Genomic DNA, 25799 nt, shown 5'->3' with positions numbered 1-25799 from the left:
TCAGAGTGAGGCAGGAGAGAATGGCTTTCAGTGTCCTTCTCACTCTGACCAATGTCAGTCCCATCCCCTGACCACAAGGAGGTCCAATGTGGTGCGCTCTGGCCTGGCCCTGATTCAGATACCCAGGACACTGGCTCTCAGGATGCTTGGCCCAACACTAGGATTAATAGAATAAAAGACACAGAGACCCTGGAAGTGAGCTTTTTTTCTTTTTAAAGAGGCATTCGGAGAAAAGGACACATACAGCCTCAGCTGTGAACGATCAAGAGGGAGAGCAAAAAAACGAGCTTTCCTAGACTCTTCCTCAGGAAACCTGAGGAGCCAGACACAGGGGCTCCGGCTGCCCCCTCTTCCCTCTCTGCAAAGCCACATAGAAGCAGAGCTTGGCTCTCCAAATGTCTCTCTAGTTCAGCTCTCTTTATCAAAGGACTACCTGTGCCTCCAGAGCTCCCCTCTGCTTCTCTCCACAAAGCCCTAGACAGGGAAACCCCTTACTGAAGTCTACGCGATTTGGGAAAGGAAACAGGTTTGGGACCCTAGAGCCCCAGCTTTAGAGGCTCCAGAAGTCTCGACTCTTTAACTGAGGCTGAGTCTTGAGTGGGGACTTACCAGGAACCTCTGAGGGGTAGGTACTAAGCTCAGTCAGACCCCACTCCATGACGAGTACCAGTGGGAGCCATGATGACACCTTAGTGTGGGGGAAAGCAGGTGGAGAAGGATCAGGTCTTGAAGGGACAGAGACGAAAACTCTTGGTAGGAGAAAGTTGGGTAATGAAGACTCTAACCTTGGAAGATATGCCAGAAAAACATGGTTGTGCCAGGGCTGGAGGGAAAGACCATGGGAAAGGGATCAAATCACACTCCGAGAGTTAAGCAGACTGGGCTCAGATGGGAAACCCTCTTCGAAGTGCCCCACTTTCAGAGTCCCACTTTGATCTCTGATGACACTTCCTGGTCCTAGGCTTCAAGAAGCACTCCCTCTTCTGTACCCTAAGCAGGGCATAACAGTCTCTTCTCTCATCTCCCCTTCACACCAAGAGAAGGCTGACATTCACAGAAAGCCCAGAAAAACCAAGATGAAAGCACAAGGGGAAAAATATATAAAACAAGGAACAGAGAAACAAGGTTACACGGGAGCAGGGGATTGCTGACCAAGCCCAGCCTCTTCCTCAGAAATATTAAAACCTCACCCCTCCCTGCCTTTCAGACATCCACAATATACCTGCTTACCTCTTCACAAGGGAAGGCTTACAGTCCCCCACAAAAAATGTCTCTGGTAGCTGTGGCTGCTTGAGGGTGATCAGTCCTGTCTCAGGGTTCTGAGTACGAACTAGAACACACTGCCTGGGTTCTGGTCTCTAGTGGTCTGCCTCTGACTAACTGTGACCCCAGGAAAGCTACTCAACTCCCCTGTGCTTCAGAGACTTATCACTAGGTGGGATTAGCACTTGTCTCTGCATCTTTTGCTCCTACGCTCTGGGATGATTCTTGTTCAGGCTGCAGAGGAAGGGGTGCTGGGATGCAGAAAGATAGCCCCCCCCGCAACCCCCCCACCTCACCCCACAACCCCCCTTCCAACCCCCTGCTGTGGGAATAGCTCAAAGGAAGAACTGGGCTGGATGGGAGTAGAAAAATGTGAGGGGTATCGAAGGCAAGCTGACCTATGTTGTCACACCGGGCACTTGCACACCTGCTGGGCTCAGGAACTGGCCTAAGTCCAGCCCCTCAGGCTTTTGTCCAGGTTGGCACAGGGTTTGTGCTCCTCTCCCAGGTCTAGAGCTTCTGTGTTCCTGGTGGGTTGGGCTGCCATCTTGTGGTTGGGCCTGGAATCTAACCTACACTGGGCAGCTGAACAGTTTCTGGCTACCTGCTGGGATGATGGGCCATAGAGCTGGCAGATGTCCTCTTCGTAAGTCAGAACTCCCTCTAGTGGGCAATAGTGAACAAACCTAGGGGCTAGAAGGGACACTGTGGGTAATTGATGACCTTGACCACCGGTTTATAGCTTGCATAGTGACTATGGTGCTGGGCTGGGCTTCATGCAGCTGCTTCTTACAGTGAGACAGAGGTTCCAGAAAAGAGCAGAAAAGGGCTAAGATAAAGAACCCCCTTCTCTCTCTCCCTCTCTCCCTCTCTCTCTCTCTCCCTCTCTCCCTCTCTCCCTCTCTCCCTCTCTCCCTCTCTCCCTCTCTCCCTCTTAAGCTTGACTCATGTTGGAAAATGGCAAGACCATTTCCCATGAGTCCACGGCCTTGGTTTTTGTCATGGCTGCACTCCTGTTGACAGCATACATCACTATAGGAACTCCCTAGATGCCACAGGAGGATGATCAGGAGAGCATCACACGCACAGAGGAGAATGAGAGTAGGGCCCGAGTCTCCAGCAGAACTCGCTGGAGACTGCCTGCTGCCCCAGAGTATCCCTCTCTCTGTAGTGCATCTGAGGTTCTCTGTGGGGTGCTTTGTGGCACACTAGTGAGTGCCTGACAGTGGATGGACCAGCAGTTGTGGAGGGCTAGGGCCAGGTGTCATTGAGTGGGCCTGAAGGCAAGGCTTCTTGATGGTTACGCTTTTTAAAAATGGCAAAAAGAATAGAAAATTGGAAACTAAAAGGAATATTTATTCACACAGAAAACTTCAGGATGACATTTAAATCTTTTGAAAGCTGATAGGTGCCACCAACATTTATAAATCCAGGGCAAAGCTTTGTTTCTTAACCTCCCCCTTCATATGTGCATGCATGTGCACACACACAGACACACAGACACAGACACAGACACAGACACACACACACACACACACACACACACACAGATATCATGGCATGTACATGGAGATGCAAGGACAGCTTGTATGACCTATTATGTAGCCTCTAGGGGTCAAACTCTGGCCTCAGGCTTGGCAGTGAGTGCCGTTACCTGCTGAGCCATCTTGACAGTTCAAGCCTTATACTCACTCACTGTCTAGCAATACGCCAGTCAGTTCTATTTACTCAGAAGCATTCACATTCAGACAATCAAACAAACAAGCAAACAATAACAACCACCACCCAGTGGTTACATTTACTGGTAACAGTGGGGAATGGCACCCAGTTAACACAGCCCTGCATTTTAGACAGGTTCATCAAGAGGACTTAAAAATGAGCAACTCCCTGTTCCTCCCCGGGGAACTTCTTATGTGCACCACGAAATAGCTTTAAATCTCCACACAGGTGACAGTTCCTGACAAGTGGTGGCACCATTTAAAGGGGCAGTCCAGAATACACAAAGTTTCCCTCTTTGGAATACCATCTCATTGTGCTGTCCAGGCCTCCACTTCCAAGAAGCTGGCACTGAAGGTGCGTACCACCATGCTTAACACCAGATAAAATCAAAAAGCAAGCAAACAACCCCCCCCAAGTTCTGTAGTTTTAAACATGGAGGACTCATTACCCCTCCCCTCTATTTTGAAACTGACTACAAAGTTTCTGGTATCAAAATTGTTCTGTCCTAATATAAGGATTAGTACATAAACCAAAGGAGTGGAAATGGACAGCCAGATGTAAACACATGGAGTTATGGGCAGTTGTTTTTTTGGCAAGAATGTCAGAACAGCCTACGGGAAAGAGAGTCTTTTCAAGAAATGAAGCTGGAGCAACTGGAAATTTACACAAAGCAATTTGGGATCCCTGTCTTAAGCAGGCAGGTTTTAAAAAACAAAACAAAACAAACAAACAAACAAGCAAACAAAAAACTAGATCAGATTCTAAAATGCAAGACCTAAAACTATATGGTTCTCAATCTCCAGGTAGGAAATATTTTCTTGTTATGATATAAAAACATAAGCAAAAGTTGGATTTCATTGAAAACAGAAATTTGTGCTTCAAAGGAAATGAAAATTCAAGAAAATGGAAAGACGGCAGAATGAGAGTGCTACCTGCAGGCCATGTAGCTGGTGAGAATCGAGGATGGAAAATGTAGAAAGAACTCTCCTCACGAAGTAAAAAGACAACCTGGTCTAAACACAGGCAAGTGATTTGCATGACCATACTGGAAAGAGGATGTGGGCATGGCCTTAAGTCAGACATGGGAAAATTACTAGTAAACACTGTTAGTTTAAACCATGTTTAGTACTGAACTGTATTCTCTATGACAGTTGCAACACAGGCAACAATATGTGTTGTCAGGGAAGTGGAAAGATTGAAGATTTTAGTTTTAAGTGTTCCATTCATTATTCAAAATACCTGGCAAAAGCAACTTAACCATTTGTTTGTCAACTTACCAATTGTGTGCCAGGAGCATGAGGTGGTTGGTCATACTGCCTCTGAATTCGGTGTTTGGGGCAGAGACAGACGGCCAGAGCTTCTATGTGTTTTCTTCCCATTCTAGGACCCCAGCACTGGAATAGTGACATTCACATTCAAGGTAGCCTTTTTACCTCGGCTGAACCTTCCTGGAAACTCTTAAAGACATGCCCAGGGGGCTTTCTCTTATATGGTTTAAAATCTCTGAAGTTAGTAAGATTAGCCATGGCAGATATACACCTAAGAGAATTGGAACTATACCTTTATATACAAGGCTTTGTGTTGTTCACAGTATCACTGCTCATAAAGACTAAGAGTTGGAAGTAGCCCATGTCCATCAACTGATGAATAGATAAAATGCAATATTCCCATATGATATTCTATTCATACATGGTAGTCACATTCTGACATGTACGATGTGGATAAACTTTAGAAACCTGCTGAATGAGAGAAGCCACACACAAAAGACCATACATTATGTGATTCTATTCATATAAAATATTCCCCAAATAGGCAAAGCCATGGGGATAGGCTAATGGTATCCAGAGCTGGGGGAGGGCGGATAATGGTGAGGGACTGCTTATGGTCACCTGTTTCTTAGAGAATAATAGAATGTTCTGGAATTAGACAGTGGTAATGGTTGTGGCACAAGCCACTGAAATATGAACTAGGCTTTTCTTTTTCTTTTTCTTTTTTTCTTTTTTTTCAAGACAGGGTTTCTCTGTGTAGCCCTGCCTGGCTGTCCTGGAACTCACTCTGTAGACTGGGCCTCCCAAGTGTTGGGAATAAAGGTGTGCGCCACCACTGCCCGGCCTTTTTTTTTTTTTTTACTAGTTTTTTTTTTTTTTTTTTTTAAAGAGTCTCATGCTTTAGCCCAGACTGGCTTTAGTCTTAAAGCAATCCTCCTGCTTCACCTTCTTGAATAAAAATGTGCACCACTATACATAGAAAAAATTAAATAAGTGGATTTTATATCATGTGAGTTTTATCTTTAAAAAATACTTTTAAGATTTATTTGTTTTATTGGATGTATATGAGCATTTTATGTATGTATGTATGCATGCATGTATGTATGCATGCATGTATGTATGTATGCATGTATGTACACCACATGTACTCAGTACCTGTAGAGGCCAGAGAGACCATTAGCTCTCCAGGAGTTAAGGATAGTTGTGAGCCATCATGTGGGTGCTGGGAACCTAACTTGAGTCTCTGCAAGAGCAGCCAGTGTTCTCAACTGCTGAGCCATCTCTCCATCCTCACGAGTTATAAAGTAATGGGAGACAATAAAGGATCAGGTGACCAGGAGCCTATAAATAGTCAATGCTGAGACAAAGCTCAGTCAAAGCCTGGTCTTTGATTGGTTATCTGTAAAAGTCCTACTTTGTGATATTTGTTTTTCTTTTTCTGAAATGCTTCAGTTAAATTTCAGAACGTGAGTATGCCTTTCTCAAAATATTACATTTATTTATTTGGGGTGTGTGCATATGTGTATGTGTGCATGTGCATGTGTGTGCATGTGTGTACGTGTATATGTGTGTACATGTGTACGTGTGTATGTGTGTGTGCATGTGCACGTGTGTGTGTGTGTGTGTGTGTGTGCCACAACACCCATGTGAATCAAGGGACAGCTTATGGGAATCAGTTCTCTCCTTCCACGCTGTGGGTTCCAGAGATTAAACTGAGGTTTCAGGTTTGGTGGAAAGCACCTTCAACCACTGAGCCATCTTAGAGGCCCTGATATACCTTTTAAAAGCACCAGCTCTCCCACAAAGAGAAATTTCATGTCCAAATGTGTGTACAATAAGGTGGAGGGTGATGGAGGAAGACACTAGGCACTGACCTCCGGCTCCTATGTGTGCACACACTCACACACCTTCATATGTCCACACACTCACACACCTTCATGTGTGCACACATTCACAAACTTCCATGCATGCAAACACTCCCACACATTCGTGCTTGCATATACTCATACCTCCATGCATGCAAACGCTCACACACCTCCATGCATGCTCACACCCACACTACACATTTTGAGCCATGCTCTCTCACCAATCCTGGAGGCTTGTTGATTAAGCTAAGTTAACTGAGTCGTGAGCCTCAGGGACCTTACTTCCTGTCTCTGCTCCCACCAAACCTGGGGTTACGATACACACCTCTGTGCCTGGCTCTTCTGTGGATGCTAGGGATGGGACCCAGGTCCTCAGGACAGGAGGCAAGCACTTCACTGACCCAGCCATCTTCCCAGACTTCAAATGTAAAGTTTTAAGATAATAATGACTTGTATGTAGGCTGTTCAAGTGTTTCTAAGACAAGAAAACAAAAACAAAATAACCAAGCAGACTTGTTCTGAATCACTACCCTATTATTATCCCGTTTCTGTTCTTCTCGTGGTTCTTGTGTTCTCTCGTCTTGCCGCCTCTTTCTGCCTATCTCAAGCGCACGTGTTCACCCTTTGAGGGACTCCTCTATTGACAATGTTTTGTTATATTGTTTTCCATACAGAAAGTGGGGAGATCGTTCTTCCTTATCATTGATCTTATTTTGTGACGTTGATAATCTTAGACTAGTTCTTTCAGGCTCACACCTATATTGGAGACATCACAAACATTCTCAAGATTGGTGTCATATCTGGACAAATGTCAAGTTTCTTGCCTCTGTGGGCTGTGAGGATTCAAAGGATTTTCTCACATGGCGATCATTTAAATATTGCTTGATTGATAATTCTCAAAAGCTTTTGTTGATGTAGAGGTCTTGCTACAGTGGTGTCTTACGAATTTTTTGTTGTCTTATTGGTGTCGGATCAGCAAAAACATATTTTCCTAATATGTTCATATAATGCACTTTTCTTCCTTGGCTGGATTAACAACCAGATCAGAGTTTTTAACAGAACTCCATTAAAAAGATTTTTTTCCTTGACAGTCCAACACCATGGTGCCCAGGCAGGCAGCAAGCCTGAGACAACCACCAGTCTGGCTCCACACAGCCGGGCAGGCAGAGCATGTCCTAGACAACTCTCAGCTTGGTGCCATCCAGCGTAGGCTGGGAGGAAACCTGAGATGACCCTCAGTCAGGTTCCATAGTGCCTAGATGGGCAGACAATGCCAGAGATAGCCCCTGTCCCATCCGAGTCTGTTACCACCAATGGCGAGGCAAACATACATGGTCTGGGCTACCGCTTGGGACTATGTTGATGTCTGAGGGCTGTGCACAGCTGGCCCCACCTCTTTCCTGGACATGCTGGGAGAGCTGGCTCTGAGGACACCAGAGGAGGAGAAGTGAGCTACCCCTCACCAGCTATGGTACCCAGGAGAGCAGGCATTGCACTCGGCCTGGGCAGTGCAATGGAGCAGGCTCTGCTGACCTGAGTGCAGGTGGGCTGGCCCAGAGGACATGGGATGGGGAGAGCTGGCTCTTCCCTTGCCTGCTGTGGCTTTGGATGAGCTGGCTGGGGCAGTACTGGAGAGCTCGTCCTGATGGTGTGGGTATGGGATAGCTGGCGGGCTGACCAGCTCAGCTACCACCCAGGCCCAGCTCTAGGGCCTTGAGTTGGCCCACCCTGACATCTGCATCACTGAAGAACTGCAAGCATGTTAAAGGATTGCTCCTACAGATGCAAAGCTGTAGGATCTTCATGATACAGGGCAACAACCGGATATCTGAAAAGAGTTCCAGTGAGATAGTGTAGCAGAAGCCGGAGGCCTCAAATCAGGCCAATGATTCATTGCAATGAACATTTGCAATTGAAGAAGTGTAGACGAAAGGGTGTACTGTGAGACACACTGTGACACACCACAGCTTCCATAATGATACTTTTTTCTTTTGGTGGGGGGGGAGTTTGCAAGGGCAGGGGTGGTTATACAGGGAGAAGGAGGTGAGTGGGATTTGGTGTGTGATATGAAACCCACAAAGAACCAATAAAGAGTTGATAATAATAATAATCATAACAACAACAACACATTATTATTATTAAAGGTTTTCTTTTCCTTTCTGTGTCCTCCACTTCTTTCTGTGCTGGGCATCCAGCACAGGGTTTCACTGTGAGGTACACTCGCGGCCCTATGCCTTTCTTTGTTTACATTAGTTACCTTTCTCACTGCTGTGACTAAACACCTGACAAGAGGCACCTTCAGGGAGGAAGAGTTTAGTTTGGTTTACACACTGAACGTACAGTCCATCCTGTCGGGGAAGGCATTGCAGCAGGAGCAGGAGGCTGCTGCTCATAAAGCACCTACAGTCAAGAATGAAGAGGTGAACGGGAAGTGAGGTCAGCTATAAGAGCAAGAGGCACCCCCAGCACCCAGTGACACGGTTCCTCCAGCCAGGCTTCACCTTTTAAGGGCCTCGTGGCCACTAGTTCTCATACACATGCACCTACAAGGTACACTCCAAATTCAAACTGCAGCAATGCTCTAAAGACATTTTAGACACAGTCATCTTCACCGTGTCAGAACTATTTTAATTCATTTCACCATTCAATGTTATTGCTTTTATTTTATATTCCATTTTTTTAAACAAAATATTCCACTTAAGTCAGAGGAGATTTATTTATGTATTTAGGTAGGACTTCAACATACCCATAAATGTCACCAAACACAAGAATAAGCCAGAAGAGAAACAGACAACGAGCATAACAGATTACTTAAAGTAATTCATTCTGAAAATTAAGACAGAACCTAGGCCACGTAGGCTTCTTCTCAAGGCCTTGGAAGAGGCTCATCCAGGGGAGGGGATCTGAAGCCGCAGCCTCTCAGCTCTCTATGCTATGGTACATTAGCTTCTGGGTAAGCATTTTAAGCATATGTATGTTATTTTGGTGGTTTGAATGAGAACAGACCCCATAAGCTCATTTACTTGAATACTTGGCCCCCAGTTAGTTGTGCAACTATTCAGGAAGGATTAGGAGGTGTGGCATTATTGGAAGAGGTATGAAGCTGGGATGGGCTTTACCATTTCTAAAGTCACGCCCCCACCTCTCTCTCTCTCCCTCCCACCGTTCCTCCTTCCCTCCCTCTCCCTGTCTTTCTCAGCTTCACACTTGTGGAGAAGGAATGTATGCTTTCAGCTACTGCTCCAGCACCATGCCTGCCAGCTTGCTGCCATCCTCCCCACCATGATGGCCACGGTCTCTAACCCTCTGAAACTGTTGGAAAGCCCCCCAAAAACTCTTCCTTCTGTAAGTCGCCTGGATGTGGCGTTTCTCCACAGCAATAGTAAAGTCACTAAGACAGCTATCATGTGAACACACATGTGCAGGTATATGCATACATGCTGGGCAGCATGACTCTGGGATTCTTCAGATGCAGCCACGTGAAAATGACTCCAGAAGTCAGGGAGAGTCTCACCTGCATTGAAAACAGGAAGGCAGTCGGTGCCTCTGAGGTGACTGAGGTAAGGGACAGAAAGCAAGGGGCCTGGTTTTCAACCTTCAAGGTGTGACCTAGCTTCCAGCCTCTCCCCTCTTCTCATCTCCCCCCAGACTCTCTCTACAGAGGTCATAGCATAATCCTACCCCACAAATGTGAATCAGAGAAGGAGAGGGAGGAGACGGAGGGAGGATAAGAAAAGCACATAGTCTCTGGAGCCCCTTAGCCTGGGTTTGATTCTGCCACGGGACCTAGGCTGCTCCACGCAGACAGTTCACCAACTTGGAATGCTCTGGTCAGAGTTTGTAATCTAAGGCGACTCTCAAGTTCCTAAAGAAAACCAGAGCAGACTAAGAAAATATCTAAGCAAATGACATGAAAAGGAGGGGCAGGGAAAACAAAGGGCATCCAGGCTCAGTTCATAGACACCGTGGTACTAATATAGCCTTTGTATGGCTGGAACCAGTTTAAATAATGTTTCTGTCACTTGCAACTGGAAATGTCCTGACTGTGTCCCTTCTGTAACGGCAGCACAGCCCACTCAGAGGCAAACCAGGATCTGACATCCTCCACAGAGCCTCTTTCATCTTATCTAGGGCATCCACACACCAGCCACTGGAAAGTGACAAGTTGTGCAGGCTGTTCACGGCACAAGTGCACATGGCTGTATGTGAGTGGGGGCCAGTGTCCAGCCTGCCCTCTACTGCTGAGCCATCAATTCTGAAGCCCAGGCAGTATCCCAGGGAGGCAGTTGGGTCCCAGCATAGAAGCACCTTGCTTTCACCTGACGGCCATCTTTCTATTCCTGTATCTGCCTCTGAGTGGATCCCCTTTGGATCCTCACTGTCTCATTTACCACATACAAGCCATGTCCAGTCCAACACAGGACACGAGTCACCCGAGCAACCCCAGCAGCCTCTGGACAGAGCTTCTGCAGTACAGCTGCTCCATTACCCTTGACGCAAGGATCATTGCCAACACAACGCAGCATACACCTTGATCAGTCGCCATAACAGCAAAGCAAATAGTCCTTTGCAGGAGGAAGCCCAGTGTGGTGGCTCATGCCTGTAACCCCAGCTCTAGGGCAGGATGAAGAAGGAAGACCTCTGAGACTCAGCCTGGGGCATGGTGTGTTCAAGGGCAACTCAAGACCTGATGAGTCCCAGGCTAGCCTAGCTATAAAGTGAGACAGACCCCATGCCAAAAAACAAAAACAGAAATAACAGCAAAAATCTGTATAGCTGGTAGCTAGGTCTCTGGTAATAGGGCTGCAAATATTCCCCCTTGGAGAGAGGCAGGAAGGCTCACAGTATCCATAGTCACTCCTTCCTGAGCCAATCACACGCCTTCCTGGCCCAGTGCGTGTAAACTAAAGCATGTAAGAAGGGCTAGACCAGTGCTTCTCAACCTCCCTAATGTTCAGACCCTTTAGGACAGTTTCTCATGTTGTGGTGACCCCCACAAACATAAAGTACTTCTCGTTGATACTTCACAGCTGTGATTTTGAACTGTTAGGAATGATAACGTAAACATCTGGGTTGTCAGATGGTCCTAGGAGACCCCTGTGAAAAGAGTCGTGGCCCGAAGGTTGAGAACCACTGGACTAGCGCTAGCTAAGATATTAGGTGTTTGGTTCTCAGCACCCCGTGAGACAGCTTATAACCATTTGAGATCTCAGCTCTGGGCGTGGGGGTGGGAGTGCGTGGGTCTGATGCATTTGGCCTCGGTGAGCACCTGAACACACACGCAGATACCCACACACAGACACGTTATTAAAAGTAAAATCCATCTTTTTGTTTTTTAAAGTTCTGAAGTATATAAGAGGCTAAAAAAAAATGCTGCGGCCTGGTGAGAGGGCTCAGTGGGCAAAGGCACCTGCTGCTCAGGTGGACGGCGTGAGTCAATCCCTGGAGCCGATGCATTGGAAGGAGGAAATGAATTCCTTCAAGTTGTCTTCTGACTGTCCATATGCACCATGGCGCACACATGCATACACATGTGTACACACGTGCACACTCACATGCACACACACATTCATACCTATCCACACACAAACAACTATTTAAAAGACGACTTTAAATGTTTTTCTAGGGGCAGGATTTCACTGTGTGTTCCACAAGTTGCCCACTCTCCTGTAAGTAACTCCATTTGCCATGCTGGACTGGATGACACCTTTCTTTGGGCTGTTGGCTTCCTCTCTGTATGAAGTGATATATGTTCACATCTCCCCAGGAAAGTCACAAAACATCTGTCTCTTCTTGTTCCCTCCTGTTTGTTTTACCAGTCCAAATGGATTGTTCTAAAATGCAGATTTATTTCTGTTCTTTCCCTGTGTTGATCCCTCTGGGATTCCCTGCCGCCCTCAGCTGAGGCTCACGTGGTCCTGTCTCTTCTTGCGTTCCTTGCTCCCTCTCACGAGCAGCAGTGGCACAAGGTTGCCCCACACTCCCTCTGTGCTCCTGTGCCTCAGCTCTGAGCTCCCTCTACTGTCCAGTCCTTTCAGGATTCTCCCTAGCAGCTCTCTGCTTGTGCTACTGCTCCTGTCCTTACCTAAGGTCTGTGTTCTATGTGCCATCAATCACAGTGTGACCAACTGTGAAGAGACTCAACCCCCAAGTGTCTGGTTGCTTTCCAAAGGAAGGAAATGTGTCCAGTGGCCTCTTCCCCTTGAGTACAGGACTTGGCATCTGTCCAAAGTCATGGCTGATCCCTGAGGGGCCTCGAGGGAGTGTGTAAGGAACCCTAAGGAGCTCTGAGGGGCCAATGGAACATCAGAGTTATGGAAAAGCTTTGATCATCTCCTCTGGGACGGTGTTGGGGGTGCAGAGCCCACTCCCTGGATGCACTGGTCCTTTCTGAAGGTGTCTTTTCTGTGTCTTGAACCTGGCCTATGGGAATTCAAGGAGAGGATCTGTACCAATGGAATGCAGGAGGTTCCAAGGCCCTAGGGACAAGCATTAGAGGGAGGGAGAACTTGTGCCAGGCTATTCCAGGGAAGGATAGAGGTGTGTGTGTGTGTGTGTCTTCCTCACGGCCATTGTGCATTGCCTACACTTGTCTCTCCCGACACGTCTGAAATAGCACTTTCTCCAGGAAGTCCACCTTGTATTCTGGCTGCACCAATGGCCTCCCCCTGCCCTCTACACAGCCTGATGGAACCACCACAGCTCTAGAGATGTGCTGGTCAGGCTCCCTCCCTCCACTGCAGGCTCTGAGCCTCTACCTTCTGATGAGGTGAGACAGTGGTAGATGTTCTGAGGGCTGGCTCTTGACTGTGCTGTCTCTGTGCAGTTCCACTATCATTAAGAGCTTGCACACACCACATGGTTCATAACCCATCCCCAGGGCCCTTTTGCTGTCCATTCTTGGACTGGAGCATCCCATCCTTCTCCATACGTGTGAGGGTGTGGTGTGGCTCCAGGGCCATTAGCTCCCACAGAGCCTTCCAGATACACTGTGTGGCTGAGCACCATTCTCAACTCAGCACACACCTCAGAGTCCCTAAAAGGAGACTTAGGAAAGCAAATAACGGGTCCTGGACAGACTCGTTCTGTCAGAATCTTAAGTGGGTAGAACTAGGTTTCTAATTAATCAATTACTCCAATGGCAGGGTTTCCTGTATCCCCAGATAAGTGGCCTGGAACTTGCTGTGTAGCCAAGGATGACCGTGTACTTCTGATTTTCCTGTGCTACCTCCCGGGCCTTGAAACTACAGCTGTGTCCCCCACGACAGGTTTATATGATGCTGGGGACTGAGCCCAGGATATTACGCATGCTAGGCAAGTGCTCTATCAACTGAGCTACCTCCTCAGCATCAATTTTTAATTTTTATTTTAAAGAGTTTATTGTTTTGAGGCAGGGTCTCCACTTTACAGCCAGGGTGGCCTTCAGCTTGTATCCATCCTCCTGCCTCAGCCTCTTGAATGTGCTGAGAGTACAGGGATGAGCCACCACATCTGGTGTTTTTATTTTTAAACTAACATCAACTTATGTGCATCTTTCACTAGAACCGCTGATTTCCTTGGGTGGCAGGCACGGTCTCCATCCTTACAGCTGGAATTCCCTACAGCTGGAGGTCTGCCTAGCCTTCTTCATTACCCAGAACCACCCAGTCTCCATGCTACCCTTCTGCCACCTGCAGGGGTCGCTGCGAGACAGACCGCCCAGTTTGTGGAGTTTCTTTCCGATCCCCCAGGAAAAGCCAGAGCCACTGCTGTATAAATTAGCATCTTTATTTCCAACACCTGAGCAAGCGAGCCTCTAGGCTCACCCGCTTGAGGAATAAACATACAAAGTTTTTGTTGCACTACACAGCATGCCTTGGAGATAAATATAGCCCAAGGGACTCCAGCTCTGGCCAAGCAACTCTTATTTACACGAATAGATTACAAAAGTCTTATATAAAAAATAAGTGGTCCTGTACCGTGGGAAGGGAGAGAGTGGGGTATGGTTACACCTGTTACAGTCGAGACCTGAGTGACCTCCGCAAGCTGTGGGAAAGAGTGGGTGTCGGGAGGGCTCCAGGAAGTGGGCTCCGTGTCTCCACAAACAACAGGGATGTGGAGGCAGGGCTTAGGTGTGTGAGGCTCACCTGTGCTAGGGACTATGAGAAAAGGAAGAGGGCCTGGCCACTCAAGGATTAGCTCTGTCCCAATGAGGGACAGCAAGTGGCCTTCGCTGTGAGTCGCATAAAAACCAAAACAAAACAAACAAAAAAACCCCAATGACTACAACAAAAAAAATGGACTGCGTCCTCTCCTTGGAGCCAGATGTGGGACAGACTTCTGCTCTTCCCTTCCCTCTGGAAGAATGGCTTTGAAAGGACAATTGGGAGGAGTGTCATTTCAGCTTCGTCTTTTGGGCATGAAGAACCCAGGAGCACCATCCCCAGGAGAGTGCAGACGGTGCGCCCTCTGCTGCCGCAGCCGACCTCTCAAAGCACCTGGTAAATCGCACTGGGGTTTGAACCTGCAGGACACTGAGGGGTGGCGTCGGGAGACGGGGTCTGGGTCCCCTGTTCTGTGTCGCTTGGGGATGCCACCTCTGGCGGACACGGAGGCGACTCTGGTGGTGCATCTGCCAAAAGCAGTGCAGGCGCAGCGGGGCTGTCTGTGGAGATGCGCTCCACTATGCTGGACAGGCAGTCCAGGCTCGACACAGCAGCACTCTTTCCTGGTCTGGGCTCTGTGAGGGGAGGGGAAGGTTATTAATCAAAACTTGAGTCCCTTCTCAAGTCTCCTGCCCCTAGGCACGGAGCTTTGTGGCAGAAGGGAAACTGAGGACTTGCTAGACTGCAAGGAGAAAGGAGAGGAAGGTACATATCATAGTACCCACCCCCAACGCCTTCCTCCCCCCCCCCCCCCCCCCCCCAATGCCATCCCAAGATACTGTGTGTATATGGTGGCGGCGGGAAGAGGGTATTAAGCCTAGGGAGCGAGGAAAGTTTCAAGGGGGACGCGGAAGGCAGATAAAGGCCTGCTAGCTGGGAACAGCTGAGAATACCCACCGCTGGACGCCTCACTGTAGTAGGCAGCGTCATAGCCATTCTGCCGCCGGGGGCCGCTTGAGGGGCCGCTGTAATCCATCTGCGAATAGCAAGGATGACAGAATCAGGCCTACAGGGCCCGGGTGGGTCTCAAGCAGCACTCTTTGTCATCACCCCTCCCTCACTCCCTTAGTCTCAGCTGCTGGTTCCAGGACTGGGTCAGCCCCAGTTAGAAGGGCACACATCACAAACTGTCGCATGCAGGGCCAAACTGAGTCATCCAGGAACAATCATGTGCAGTAGGATAATAAGGATTTGAGGAGGAAAAGCGTATCCCGGGGTCTGCGCAGCAGTGTTCTAATAGCACACCCAATTGGCAGAATCATAGATGCCCTGGGTCTCCAAAGTGATTCCAGTGACAGATGCCAGGAGCATCTAAGTATAAGGGACACCCCCACCCCTAATGGCCTCGGAAACGTGTTGCAGATACCCCAGGCGCCGCTTCCACTCGTCATCCTTCTGGATCCCGGCCTTACCATGCCATCAGAGCAGTTGGAGCGCGGGCTGGACGCGTCTGAGTCTCCGCTGTAGTGCTCGCTGATACGGCCTGGGGGCAGCGGGCCCGGTGCATAGAAGGCGGCGGCGCCAGGGGGCGCGGCGTCCTGGTCGCGCAGCAGAGCCTGCAGACCTTCGATGTAGCGGATGGCGTTGCGCAGGATCTCCACCTTGGGTAGCCGCTGGTTCGGGTTGCTGGACGTGCAGCGCTTGAGAGTCTCGAAGGCCTCGTTCACTTTGCTCAGGCGGCGCCGCTCGCGCATGGTGGCGGCTTTGCGGCGATCAGCGTTGGTGGTCTTGCGCTTGCAAGCCTTGCAGGCCCACAGCAAGCAGCGACCTGCCTGGTGGTGCCCGCTGGGCGCGCGCACATGCTCATCTTCGCGAGCGCCTGGCCCTGGGTGCACCGCATTGGGGAAGTGTGCGTGCTCCTCTGGTTTCAGGAGGGCCCCCACGTGCACCAGGCGCGGGTCCAGGTCCTCAAAAAAGCGCAGGTCTGGTGAGTCGAAACACGGATCATCATAGAAGTCGTCGGCTGTCGCAAAGGAGCAGAGAGAGTCAGGGCCTGTCAAGTCTACGTCCCGGAGTGGCGGCGATAATAGCTCCATATCGCAGCTCCTGGGTCCTGCCACTCGCTCAACCCAAGAGTCGTCTTAACTTTCTGTCACTCCGGAACCCCAACAGCACAATGACAAAGGTTCTGAGAGCTGGAATGCACTCTGGCTGTCCTCTACCTCCCCTCCCTGTCCTGTCCCGTCGGAGGTGTGGTGAAGAAAGCAGTCGTGTTCTGGGGGTCCTGGCCCCTAGCTTCGCGCGAGGCGCCCTGGGCTATTTATCCAGGATAGCCTAAAAGCCCGGGAGCTGGAAAGGGAGGCTGGGGGCGGGGGCGCCTCAAGCCAATAGGAGTGTAGTAGGGCGGAGCTTGGGGTCCCCAGGGTAGCCACTGGGGCCAGGGAGTGCCCCCCCCCCCGCGACTCTGTGCTGGGGCAGCTGCCTAGCTAGGGAGGAGGGCAGAGACTGGTAGCACTTGGCTAGCTGGTGCAGCCTGCCCAAGGCTCTCCAGTGCCAGTCCTCCAGCCTCTGTGTGCTGACTTCAGTACTCACTTCGGAGCTGACCTCCGACTCCACTCTGTCTCTTGACTTGTGGGGACACCAGGCACAGCATAGGAGTTAGAAATCAGATTGCAGGGGGTTTGGAGAGAGACTCAAGGCCACAGGACAAAGAAAGCTCTAGAGAAGAGTGGAGAAATGGTGACACACCCAGAGAAGTGGAGCCAAGGGCGAAGTGTGCAAGAGACAGTGAGACTCAAAAGGTCTAGGTGGGTAAGCCTAGGACAAATGACTTGGCGGCAGTGCTATTTGGTCATTCTCCACCCGAGAATGGCTCAGAGATCATCTGGTCCTCCGCAGGAAGCTCAGAACCTCGGCGCTGTCATTGGGTAGTGGGAACCAACTAAAAAAAAAAAAAACAACTTCAAACCATTCTACTCAAACTCAGGTGGACAGCCTGAGGAAAAGAGGGAGGGAGGGAGAGAGGGAGACTCCACCCAACCTCACTCCACTCCTCCTCTCTGTGAGCAGGATTCCTTCTGTGAGTGTCTAGAGACTCACGGAGCTCTAAGTTAATTAGTTTCTACAGATAAGAAGAAAACCTGTTTGCTACAGGTTTGTGCTATCTTGCTCTGAGGGGAGCCCTGGGAAGTCCCTTTCTTAAGGGTCATGATGGCCAGGACCTGTCCTGAGGACTTCACCTTCAGTAGAGTCAGCATAACTTTGTTGAGATGACCTCTTCCCAAGTTTGTGTGCACTTCATACCTAGGAACAACGGCAATGTTCAGGAGTTAACTGTGGTGATGGGTGAGAATCCACTTCAGGGAGGGATGTGGAAATGTCAGCGGAGGTGCGTGACTATCCCAGCAAGAGGCTTGCATAGCTTCTCATAGCCAGCAAGCTTCTCGGGCTTTGCCTGGGGTACTGAGTCCTGCCTGAGGGCCCTGAAGGCTGGTGATGGGTGAGAATCCACTTCAGGGAGGGATGTGGAAATGTCAGTGGAGGTGCGTGACTATCCCAGCAAGAGGCTTGCATAGCTTCTCATATCCAGCAAGCTTCTCAGGCTTTGCCTGGGGTACTGAGTCCTGCCTGAGGGCCCTGAAGGCTCTTCCAGCAGGTTCACTGGGGAGGTAGGATCAAAAGGAAGGAGCACCGAGTGGGATCTCTGGCTCTCCTACACATCCCAACGCACTCCAACCGTGGGATGCTCATGCTTTTGGGGGGCTCTGGCTGGAAGTCTTCCTTGGCCATGTATGTCTGTCATGTCTTCTCTCCTGGATACCAGCAATCTAAGCGAGGGTGATGTAGCTGTCTTTCTCACTAACTTCTGGAAGCCATCTTAACTGGAAAGCCCTCTCTACCCATCAGACTGACCTAGGAACCTCTTTTAGAGTCATGGTTTTCACATCTCTGACGCCAGTGGTGCTGATGGTCCCCGTCATGAAGTGCTTACACTTTACCCCATGGTTTCGCTGTTGTTTACTCATTCATCATTCGCTGTGGCTTGTCTATCACATGCCAGCTACTGGTCCAGGTATTGGGAACCCAGCAGTAAACACAACCAAGGCCCTATTCACATAGTTGAATTATAGAGAAGTCAATGAAGCAAGGAAGTTTGTGATATCAGGGGTTTACAAACACCACAAAATAAAATAAAACAAAGCAAGAAATAATCTTTATTCCAGCAATCAGGGAAGGCTTCTCTAGGGTGGTTGTGTTTGTACAGTGCCCTGGATGAAGAGAGACAGAAGCTATTACTAGCAGATATTTAGAGTTACAGAGAGGGGCAAACATGTGCAAAGGTCCTGGGGCAGCACTATGTTTGACAGATTTAATGCACAGCAAGTAGGCTTGAACTCAGCTTGTGTCCCCAACTTGACTGAGGGGCACCATTCATGGCTCCATTCTAGTTTTTTTCACCCAGTTCTCCTCCTCCTTCTCCCCCTCTTCTCCATCCTTCCTCTCCTCTTCCTCCCACTCCTCCTTTTCCTCCTCTCTCCCTCCTCTTCCTCTAACACTGAACAGGGATTCTGCCTCAGAGTTATTCTTGCTGCTCTCAGCTTTAGTCCTCTTTCCTGGACTTGCCCTAGGATTGGCTGTATCGGGTCTCAGCTTGGGGATTTACAGGTAGGTGGAAGGTAAGGACAGAAAGGTAGCCCACTTGGAGGGCACTGCCACAGTCTTAATGAGTGCTCACGGCCACTCAGACTGTCGCTTAGCTTTGGGAGGCAAAGTGAATCTGGTGAAAAGTAGTTGAGTCCCAGGTATACTGTCAAGATGGAGCTGGGCAGGCTCGGAGAGATGAGGTGCCTCAACAGTTAAGGGTGCACACTGCTCTTAAGAGGACGTGTGTTTGATTCCCAGTGCCTGCATGGTTGTTCACAACTGCCTGTAAACCCAGTTCTAGGGATCTGATGCCCTCTTCTGACCTTTGTGGGACACAGACATACATGCAGGCAAGGCACGTGTGCACATAAAAACTTTTAAATCTTTAAAAATAAAGATGGGACAAGCAGGATTTATTTATGGTTAGATGTGGACGCAGGGACAAGAGAGACATTAAAGATGGCTTTTGGAAGAAAGCAGCTGGGGTGTAATGGGTCTGTGGGCGTCACACCAAAGAGTGTCACATCAAAGATCCAGTTTGGGCAAAGTTTGAAATTCACAATAAACGTCCAGGTGGAGATATAAAGTCTGAGTGGGATTCATGTGGCCAGAGGTCCAGAGGGGAAGGCCGGGCTATAACACAGCTCCTAAGTCTGTCATTTCTAAGCTCACCATCTAGACTGTGCTAACTCCTGCCCTCGGCTGACTTAGAAGGCCGCACTAATCTGTCTTTTCCCCTCTCTTGTGCAGCCAGAGGAGCCATGGAGGGGAGTAGACCTGGAGCAAGAGTCCGGTCAAGGTGTTTCCAAACCCTGAAAATCTCATCTTGAGACCGGCAGCAACAGGATTCCTCCCCATCCCCTGCCCTGGACCTGGATGTCCCGGGGCACATAGTTCCACATCCTCACCTATGCCTCGCCAGAAGAGGTCAGGTAGGCAAGCAGCCTTTCTCCTTTCTCCTTATAAGGTCATGTCCTGTCCAGCCGTACCTGGAATTCCTCCTCATGCAAATGAGGCTTCCCCAGAACCCTGGCCCAGACCATTGGTGTACACTTACTCCATATCCCCTATTCACCCCCCAAAGTTTAAATTGCCTTTGGTCTCCCAATTAAAGGAGCTGCTCAACGAAACTGTCTCCCTAGAAGTCTGTTTCTTGCTGGCTCACCCATTGCTTGAGGTCTCCATCACCTCAGATGGCCCTGTCTCGATTTCTCTCTCAGATCTCTGGTCTAATTGTGCCTTAAGGGGGGGGGGCTGTCGGGGGGAGGAGTGTAATGGGAAGGACACTGTCTAGCACACTTGTCCCTGGAACCCATCCCTGCACATCAGCCTCAGGGAATGATGGAGATCCCTGAGCTCTCTGAACCTGCCAGAAGAAAATCTCGAGTCCTTCCCCAACTACACAGCCTTTGAGGAACCCTACTCACCCTGTCTCCACAATGTCACCTGGAGCCACTCTCCCCTCAGATAGCCGTGTTCTGGTTAGCCACCTTCCCTTCTTTCAGCTCTGTACAGCCTCCTCCAGAGCCATGGAGTCTCGTGCCTGCTGTCCCAAGCCTGCTGCCCTCTCCCCTGGCCCTACTCATGACTGGCAGCTTTTCAGGTCTCAGGTCTCAACTCCAGTGTCGCCTTTGGGATGTCTCTGGCCATTTCCTCTCAGATAACTATCTCCCAGGCTTGAGGAATGTCACTCGGCCCTTCTTCTAGAATGATCTTGTCTGTTATTCACTGAGGGACACGAGGGACAACCATACCATGGGAATGCTTTGCTCACCATGACCTCTCCAGAAGCCACTGCAGCAGTGATCCCAAGGCAGGCACAGTGGTTAAGTTTCAAGTGAATGAATAAACAGCCTTGGGCTCTGTTGATTTCTATCCTTATATTTGAATTTAGCAAAATGTGTTACAAGTCAGTCTATTTCAGCAAACCTGGGCACCTTGTAGGTAATTGTTCACACTAGCTCTCACACACATTCTCTTCCCAGGCAAAGCAGAGGCTCATTCGCCTAGGACATGCTTCCTCCCATTGGCCGGTTGAAACATTACAACAGTATGTTACCAAGAGATGTGGTGTTTATCATAAATGCTCTTTCATTTGACCTAAATCCACAGTGAGGAATGGATGTAATTGCCATTAGTAATGATTTTGATGGAAGCTCTCGTTTTCTCCTGTTTTGAACCTCAGCTGAATGTGTTCAGCACACAGTGGGCACACCACAAATATTTCTTGGGTGATGAATGAGCAAGTCTGTTTCATGATGCAGGGTCCTGGTGTCTCCAAGGAAGCACCTCAGACCACTCATGTAAATCTAGTTGCTTTCTTTTTTCTCAAACCTGAGAAAGCAAAGAGAAGCAAAGCAAAGCAAAGCAAACAAACAACAACAAAAACAGAAATAAATTTTATGCAGGGTCTAACTAAGTGATTACAACTCTGCTTTTGTTTTACAGACATCAAAACTCCCTGCCCCCAGCCACCCCTCTTGGAGGACACCATTGCCTATGGGCTGAGGCCTTGTCCCTTCAGTGCGGGGTCTCTTGGGGTATAGGCCCACTGCCCTGGAGAAGCACACAGTTCACCCTGGGGCTCAGTTCTCAATTTCCCCCCTGTCCTTTCCAAGCCTCGCTGCTCAGCCCCCTTGGCTAGTCTGCCCAGGGGCTATAAATGGAGAGCTGGCTTTTGGGCAGGAATGTTGGTCTGGCTAGGCCTCTGGGGTGTTGCACCATGGGGAGCGGCAGCCTTTATATATATATAGCCTCTGGAAACCGGATCCAACCAGCACCTGCCCCAAGATTCAGGCACCTCTGCCCTACCCAGACTGGACCTGTGGCCTCTGCCTTTTGCTACTGCAGGCTGCATTGCTGGCTTGGGTCTAGGGGGCTGAAAGGCTGGAGGACGAAACCATGGGGAGGTCAGGTGGAGCAGGACCAGCCCCAGGTTCAGTCTCTGTCTCTAGGCTTTCCTTTCCCAACTCAAGTGTCCTGTTCTGTTCTCTGCCAGTTTCCCTTCCCAGAAAGCCTGAAACTTCCTGCCTCCAAGTAACGATCTGGCCAGTTTAGGCTGATCTAGAGGAATTGTGGCTGGGCACAGACATGGTCCTGGTCATGACCAGGGTCCCAGAGATCCTTCATATGTCTCCCTCTGGGATTCCCCCAGACTCTGGTATGCACAGGACCTGAGAGTCCATCTGGTGGTGGATGTCAGATGTTCTCTCACAGAGCAGTAAGGGACAAGAAAACCGAGAAGGTCCAGGGTCTGTGGATTTGAGAAGTGGTGTAGGCACTGTGGGAGTTCATGACCCTCCCAGGGGAGCAGTCTATGGGTTGTTCTTTCAGTCAACAAACATGTATTCAGGTGCTGGGGATACAACACTGAAAAGAATACTCCGGTCACGTGGAGCTGATATTCTGGGAAAGCAAGATGGACAAGAGAAAAGTAAATACACCATTAATCAGTTTACAGCACACCACAAAGGTAGGATGTTTGGTACAAGATACTAAGCACAGCACAAGTGGAGGGGGGCGGGTGTGTGCTGTGGGGACTGTGTTACCTGGAGTGACATGGAGACATTTGTACGAAAAGGTAAAAGAAGATTTGGGACCAGCCCATATGACCTCTGGGGAAGAATGTTCCAGGCAGAGAAAAAGCATAATGGAGCATCTTCTGTGGAAGGATGCCTCTTCTGGGAGTGACCAGGAGGCCATGACTCAGTGTCTGGAGCTGTGTGTGGTCAGCGAGGGTGTGCGGAAGGAAGAGAGAGCTCAGCATAGGGCTGGATAGGTGGTCTGTCAAACCAGCAGTTTCATAGCAACCAGGACACTCTTTCAACTTAGTTTAGTTGCCCATTTCTTTTGCTCTCTATTTAATAAGCTTATGAAAAGCTCCCCCCCATACCGACAAGCTCCTAAAGTCGGCATTTTTTTTCTCAGGAGGGAAATTTCTAGCTATTACGTTTTCCTTTAGTTATAAATTCACCGAGAAATAAACTTCCATTCAGCTCAGCATGTAAGGGGCAGAGGACACAGGGTGGCTTGCCATGAGTTGGCATTGGAAGACATCACAATAGTCCCCAACTATCCAGGCCATGCGCTGTGCATGACTCTCATGCCAGGCACACATTGAGGACATTCACAGGCCATATATACCCTATGGGACATTAGCCCAGCACATGCTCTGTATACTTCACATGCCAAGCACATGTCACATACCGTGAGCACCTCACATGCCAGGCACATATCAGGTACCACACATGCCTCATCCTATGTACAATTCACGTGCATGCCCCGTCCTTTGTCCAGTTTAGATGACGCACACACCACTTGCATAGAACACTCCCTATGTCACACATACCTCACAAGTCAAGCACATCACTACACAATTCACACCCTGCATGCCATGAGCACCTCCTATCCCATTCATACTTCAGCTGCCTTTTACACCTTACACACCATCCCCACTGCACATGCAATTTACCCCTCACTTGCCAATCATAGCACACATGCCATTCACACCACACACACCATTCACACTCCACATGTCATTCATCCCCTGTATGTTATTCACACTCCACATGCCATTTACTCCTCACATGCCTTTCTCATCCCTCATTCCATTCACACTTCATGGATGCTCACATTGCCATTCACACTTCACACGGCATTCACACCCCACATGCTATGCCTGTGCCACAATACCCCTCACCTCCTAGTTTTTTCCCAAGACTAGGAAGCCCAGGAAATGAAAATCCACAGGACGAAGGACTGACTGTCTGGCAGGGTCAGAAGTCTGTTAGATCCAGATGTTACCTGGCTTCTGGAACACCCTGAGAGTTTATCCATCCTCTCCTGTAGGCTTATTCTTCATGTAGCTGAAGACATTTCCTGCCTGAGAGGTGATCTCTGTGTTCTACTGGAATGTAGACTTTTAGGACCCCAAATACAAGCCCGCTGAGTTAATGGAACCAAACAAAGGACAGATGATATGGCTTAAAAACTAGAGATGCTAACGGGGCTCTTGAAAGTGTCTGTCATTCTGGGAGAGGGCATTAGCCATGTGAAAGGAGAAGTTGCTACAAATACAAAAAATAACTGGGGGAAATGTGCGTGAGAGATTTAAGTCATCGTGAATGACAGCATGTGGGGTGTGAATGACGTGTAAGCTGTGAATGACACGTGCCATGGGGTGGCACGTAAGGTGTAAAAGGCAGGTGAGTGTGAACTGTGTGTATGGCATGTGTGTAGTCTGTGTGAAGCATAGACGGTGTGTGAGGAGGGAATGGCCTGTGCAGTGTGAGTTGGGATTGTCCTTGAGCTGGGCTGACATGGCTGGGTAGGAAGGTCCCAAAGTTGCCTTTTGTTCATGTACGTGGGAAGCCGTCAGAGGGTCTCCCTGTGTCCCCTGCCCATGCTGTTCCATAGAGGGTGGCCCTGAGGTACAAGCCATGGGCCTGACAGAGCTGATGAATACACTTGCTTGCTACATCTGTTGGTTCTTGTCCCCACCCTTCATGTCCTTACGTGAACAGCACAGGCACCATGGCCAACTCACACACCGGCTTCCCTCATATTCTGTCCCTGTGCACACGGCTTTGTGAACACCTCACATGTAATGAACACATCACTCTATGGACGTTTCTCATATTGGTATACCTTCCATGTAACACAGCCTTGTGTTTGTGTACCCATATTACCGAATCGACACGTTCACATGAACGCGCGTGCCTTCGCTATGTGAACTTCACCGTGTGTGCCGTGTGGCCCCCACCACACTTTGTGCACACCTTGTTCTCTAGGTAGAGCTCTAACGTCGAGTGCCCCTCCCATTCTGTATTAGTTCTCGGACGCTGTAGGCCTCATGAACCGTGTGCATCTCTCACACACCGTGTCCTTACAGTCAGGGTGTCTGTTGTTACGATAAACACCATGGCCAAAAACAACTTGGGGAGGAAAGGGTTTTAGTTCAGCTTATAGCTTGTCAATCATCTGGGGAAATCATGGCAGGGATTCAAGGCAGAAACTGATGTACAGGCCATGGAGGAGGACTGCTTACTGGCTTCCTCTCCATGTCTCAATCAATCTGCTTCTTACACCATCCAGGACCACTTCCGGGGGGACAGCACCGCCCTCAGTGTGCTAGCATCACAGGCTTGCTCATCAGCTAATCTGGTCAGGTATTTTCTCAGATGATGTTTCTTCTTCCCAAACGACTCTAGCTTGTGTCTAGTTGACTTCAAACTACCCATGAACATGCAATACTCACACATGAACATGCAATACTCTGTACACTCCTTCCTTCGTGCACACACCCACCTCATACCTTGAGTGTACATTGCATGGACTCCGCACTGTGCGTATCCCCAAACGCTATGGACACCTCACATGCTCTACACCTTTTGTGTTACCCATCACATCCATGTAGAACTCACACATGCACACCATGCACACACCTCAGCCTGTGGTGAAGCCACACTCTGTGAACCACTCTCACAGTTGAGACTAGACAAACAATAAGCTTGCTATCCTCATTCACAACCCATGTGTCCTTTGTGTCTGCATTCAATCTGCTCTTTCATATCCCCCAGTATTGCAGTTTCTTAGTCTCCTTTCTAAGTACTATAGTATACCCTCGCTATGTGTGTATGTATGTACGTGTGTGTGTGTGTGTGTGTGTGTGTGTGTGTGTGTGTATGAGGGGATCTACCTACGTATGAAGGAGAACATGGCTTTTTCTTTCTGATTTTGGGTGACCTCACTCTCACATTCTGTGCCCCTCCCCCCATAGCACACACACCTCACACACAAGTGTAGCTCACACACAGAACACATCTTCCATATTGTGTCTCACATTACACCTTACATGCTAGGTGTCCTTATGCATGTATATCTCCCAGGCTGTGTACTCTATTCCCACCGGATATACCTCACATGCTAAGTGCATGCCACAGTACCCAGCAGATATA

The 25799-nt window shown here is 49.1% G+C and overlaps 1 protein-coding gene across 1 annotated transcript; it reads right to left on the bottom strand.

Annotated features, from left to right (window-relative positions):
• Positions 1 to 13869: 13869 nt before the first annotated feature.
• Positions 13870 to 16492, bottom strand: Myod1 (myogenic differentiation 1). The gene is made up of 3 exons (XM_028789036.1): positions 15672 to 16492; positions 15157 to 15235; positions 13870 to 14834 (listed from the first exon to the last, which is right to left on the bottom strand). The coding sequence occupies exons 1-3, from the start codon at positions 16293 to 16295 to the stop codon at positions 14584 to 14586; spliced, it is 954 nt and encodes a 317-aa protein (XP_028644869.1). The 5' UTR covers positions 16296 to 16492; the 3' UTR covers positions 13870 to 14583.
• Positions 16493 to 25799: the final 9307 nt, after the last annotated feature.

The sequence above is a fragment of the Grammomys surdaster genome, unplaced genomic scaffold (assembly GCF_004785775.1).
Source record: "Grammomys surdaster isolate TR1022 unplaced genomic scaffold, NIH_TR_1.0 125769, whole genome shotgun sequence".
In the NCBI taxonomy this organism is placed as follows: domain Eukaryota; kingdom Metazoa; phylum Chordata; class Mammalia; order Rodentia; family Muridae; genus Grammomys; species Grammomys surdaster.
This window is presented reverse-complemented; position numbering and strand designations above follow the sequence as displayed.

Bases quoted from the DNA above. Each gene is read 5' to 3' on its own strand.
- Myod1 (XM_028789036.1), bottom strand. From the start codon at position 16,295: ATGGAGCTATTATCGCCGCCACTCCGGGACGTAGACTTGACAGGCCCT. The intron at 15,236-15,671 runs GTAAGGCCGGGA...TGCTATTCGCAG, and splicing joins CCAACTGCTCTGATGGCATG to ATGGATTACAGCGGCCCCTC. The intron at 14,835-15,156 runs GTGGGTATTCTC...CTCCCCTCACAG, and splicing joins CTACAGTGAGGCGTCCAGCG to AGCCCAGACCAGGAAAGAGT.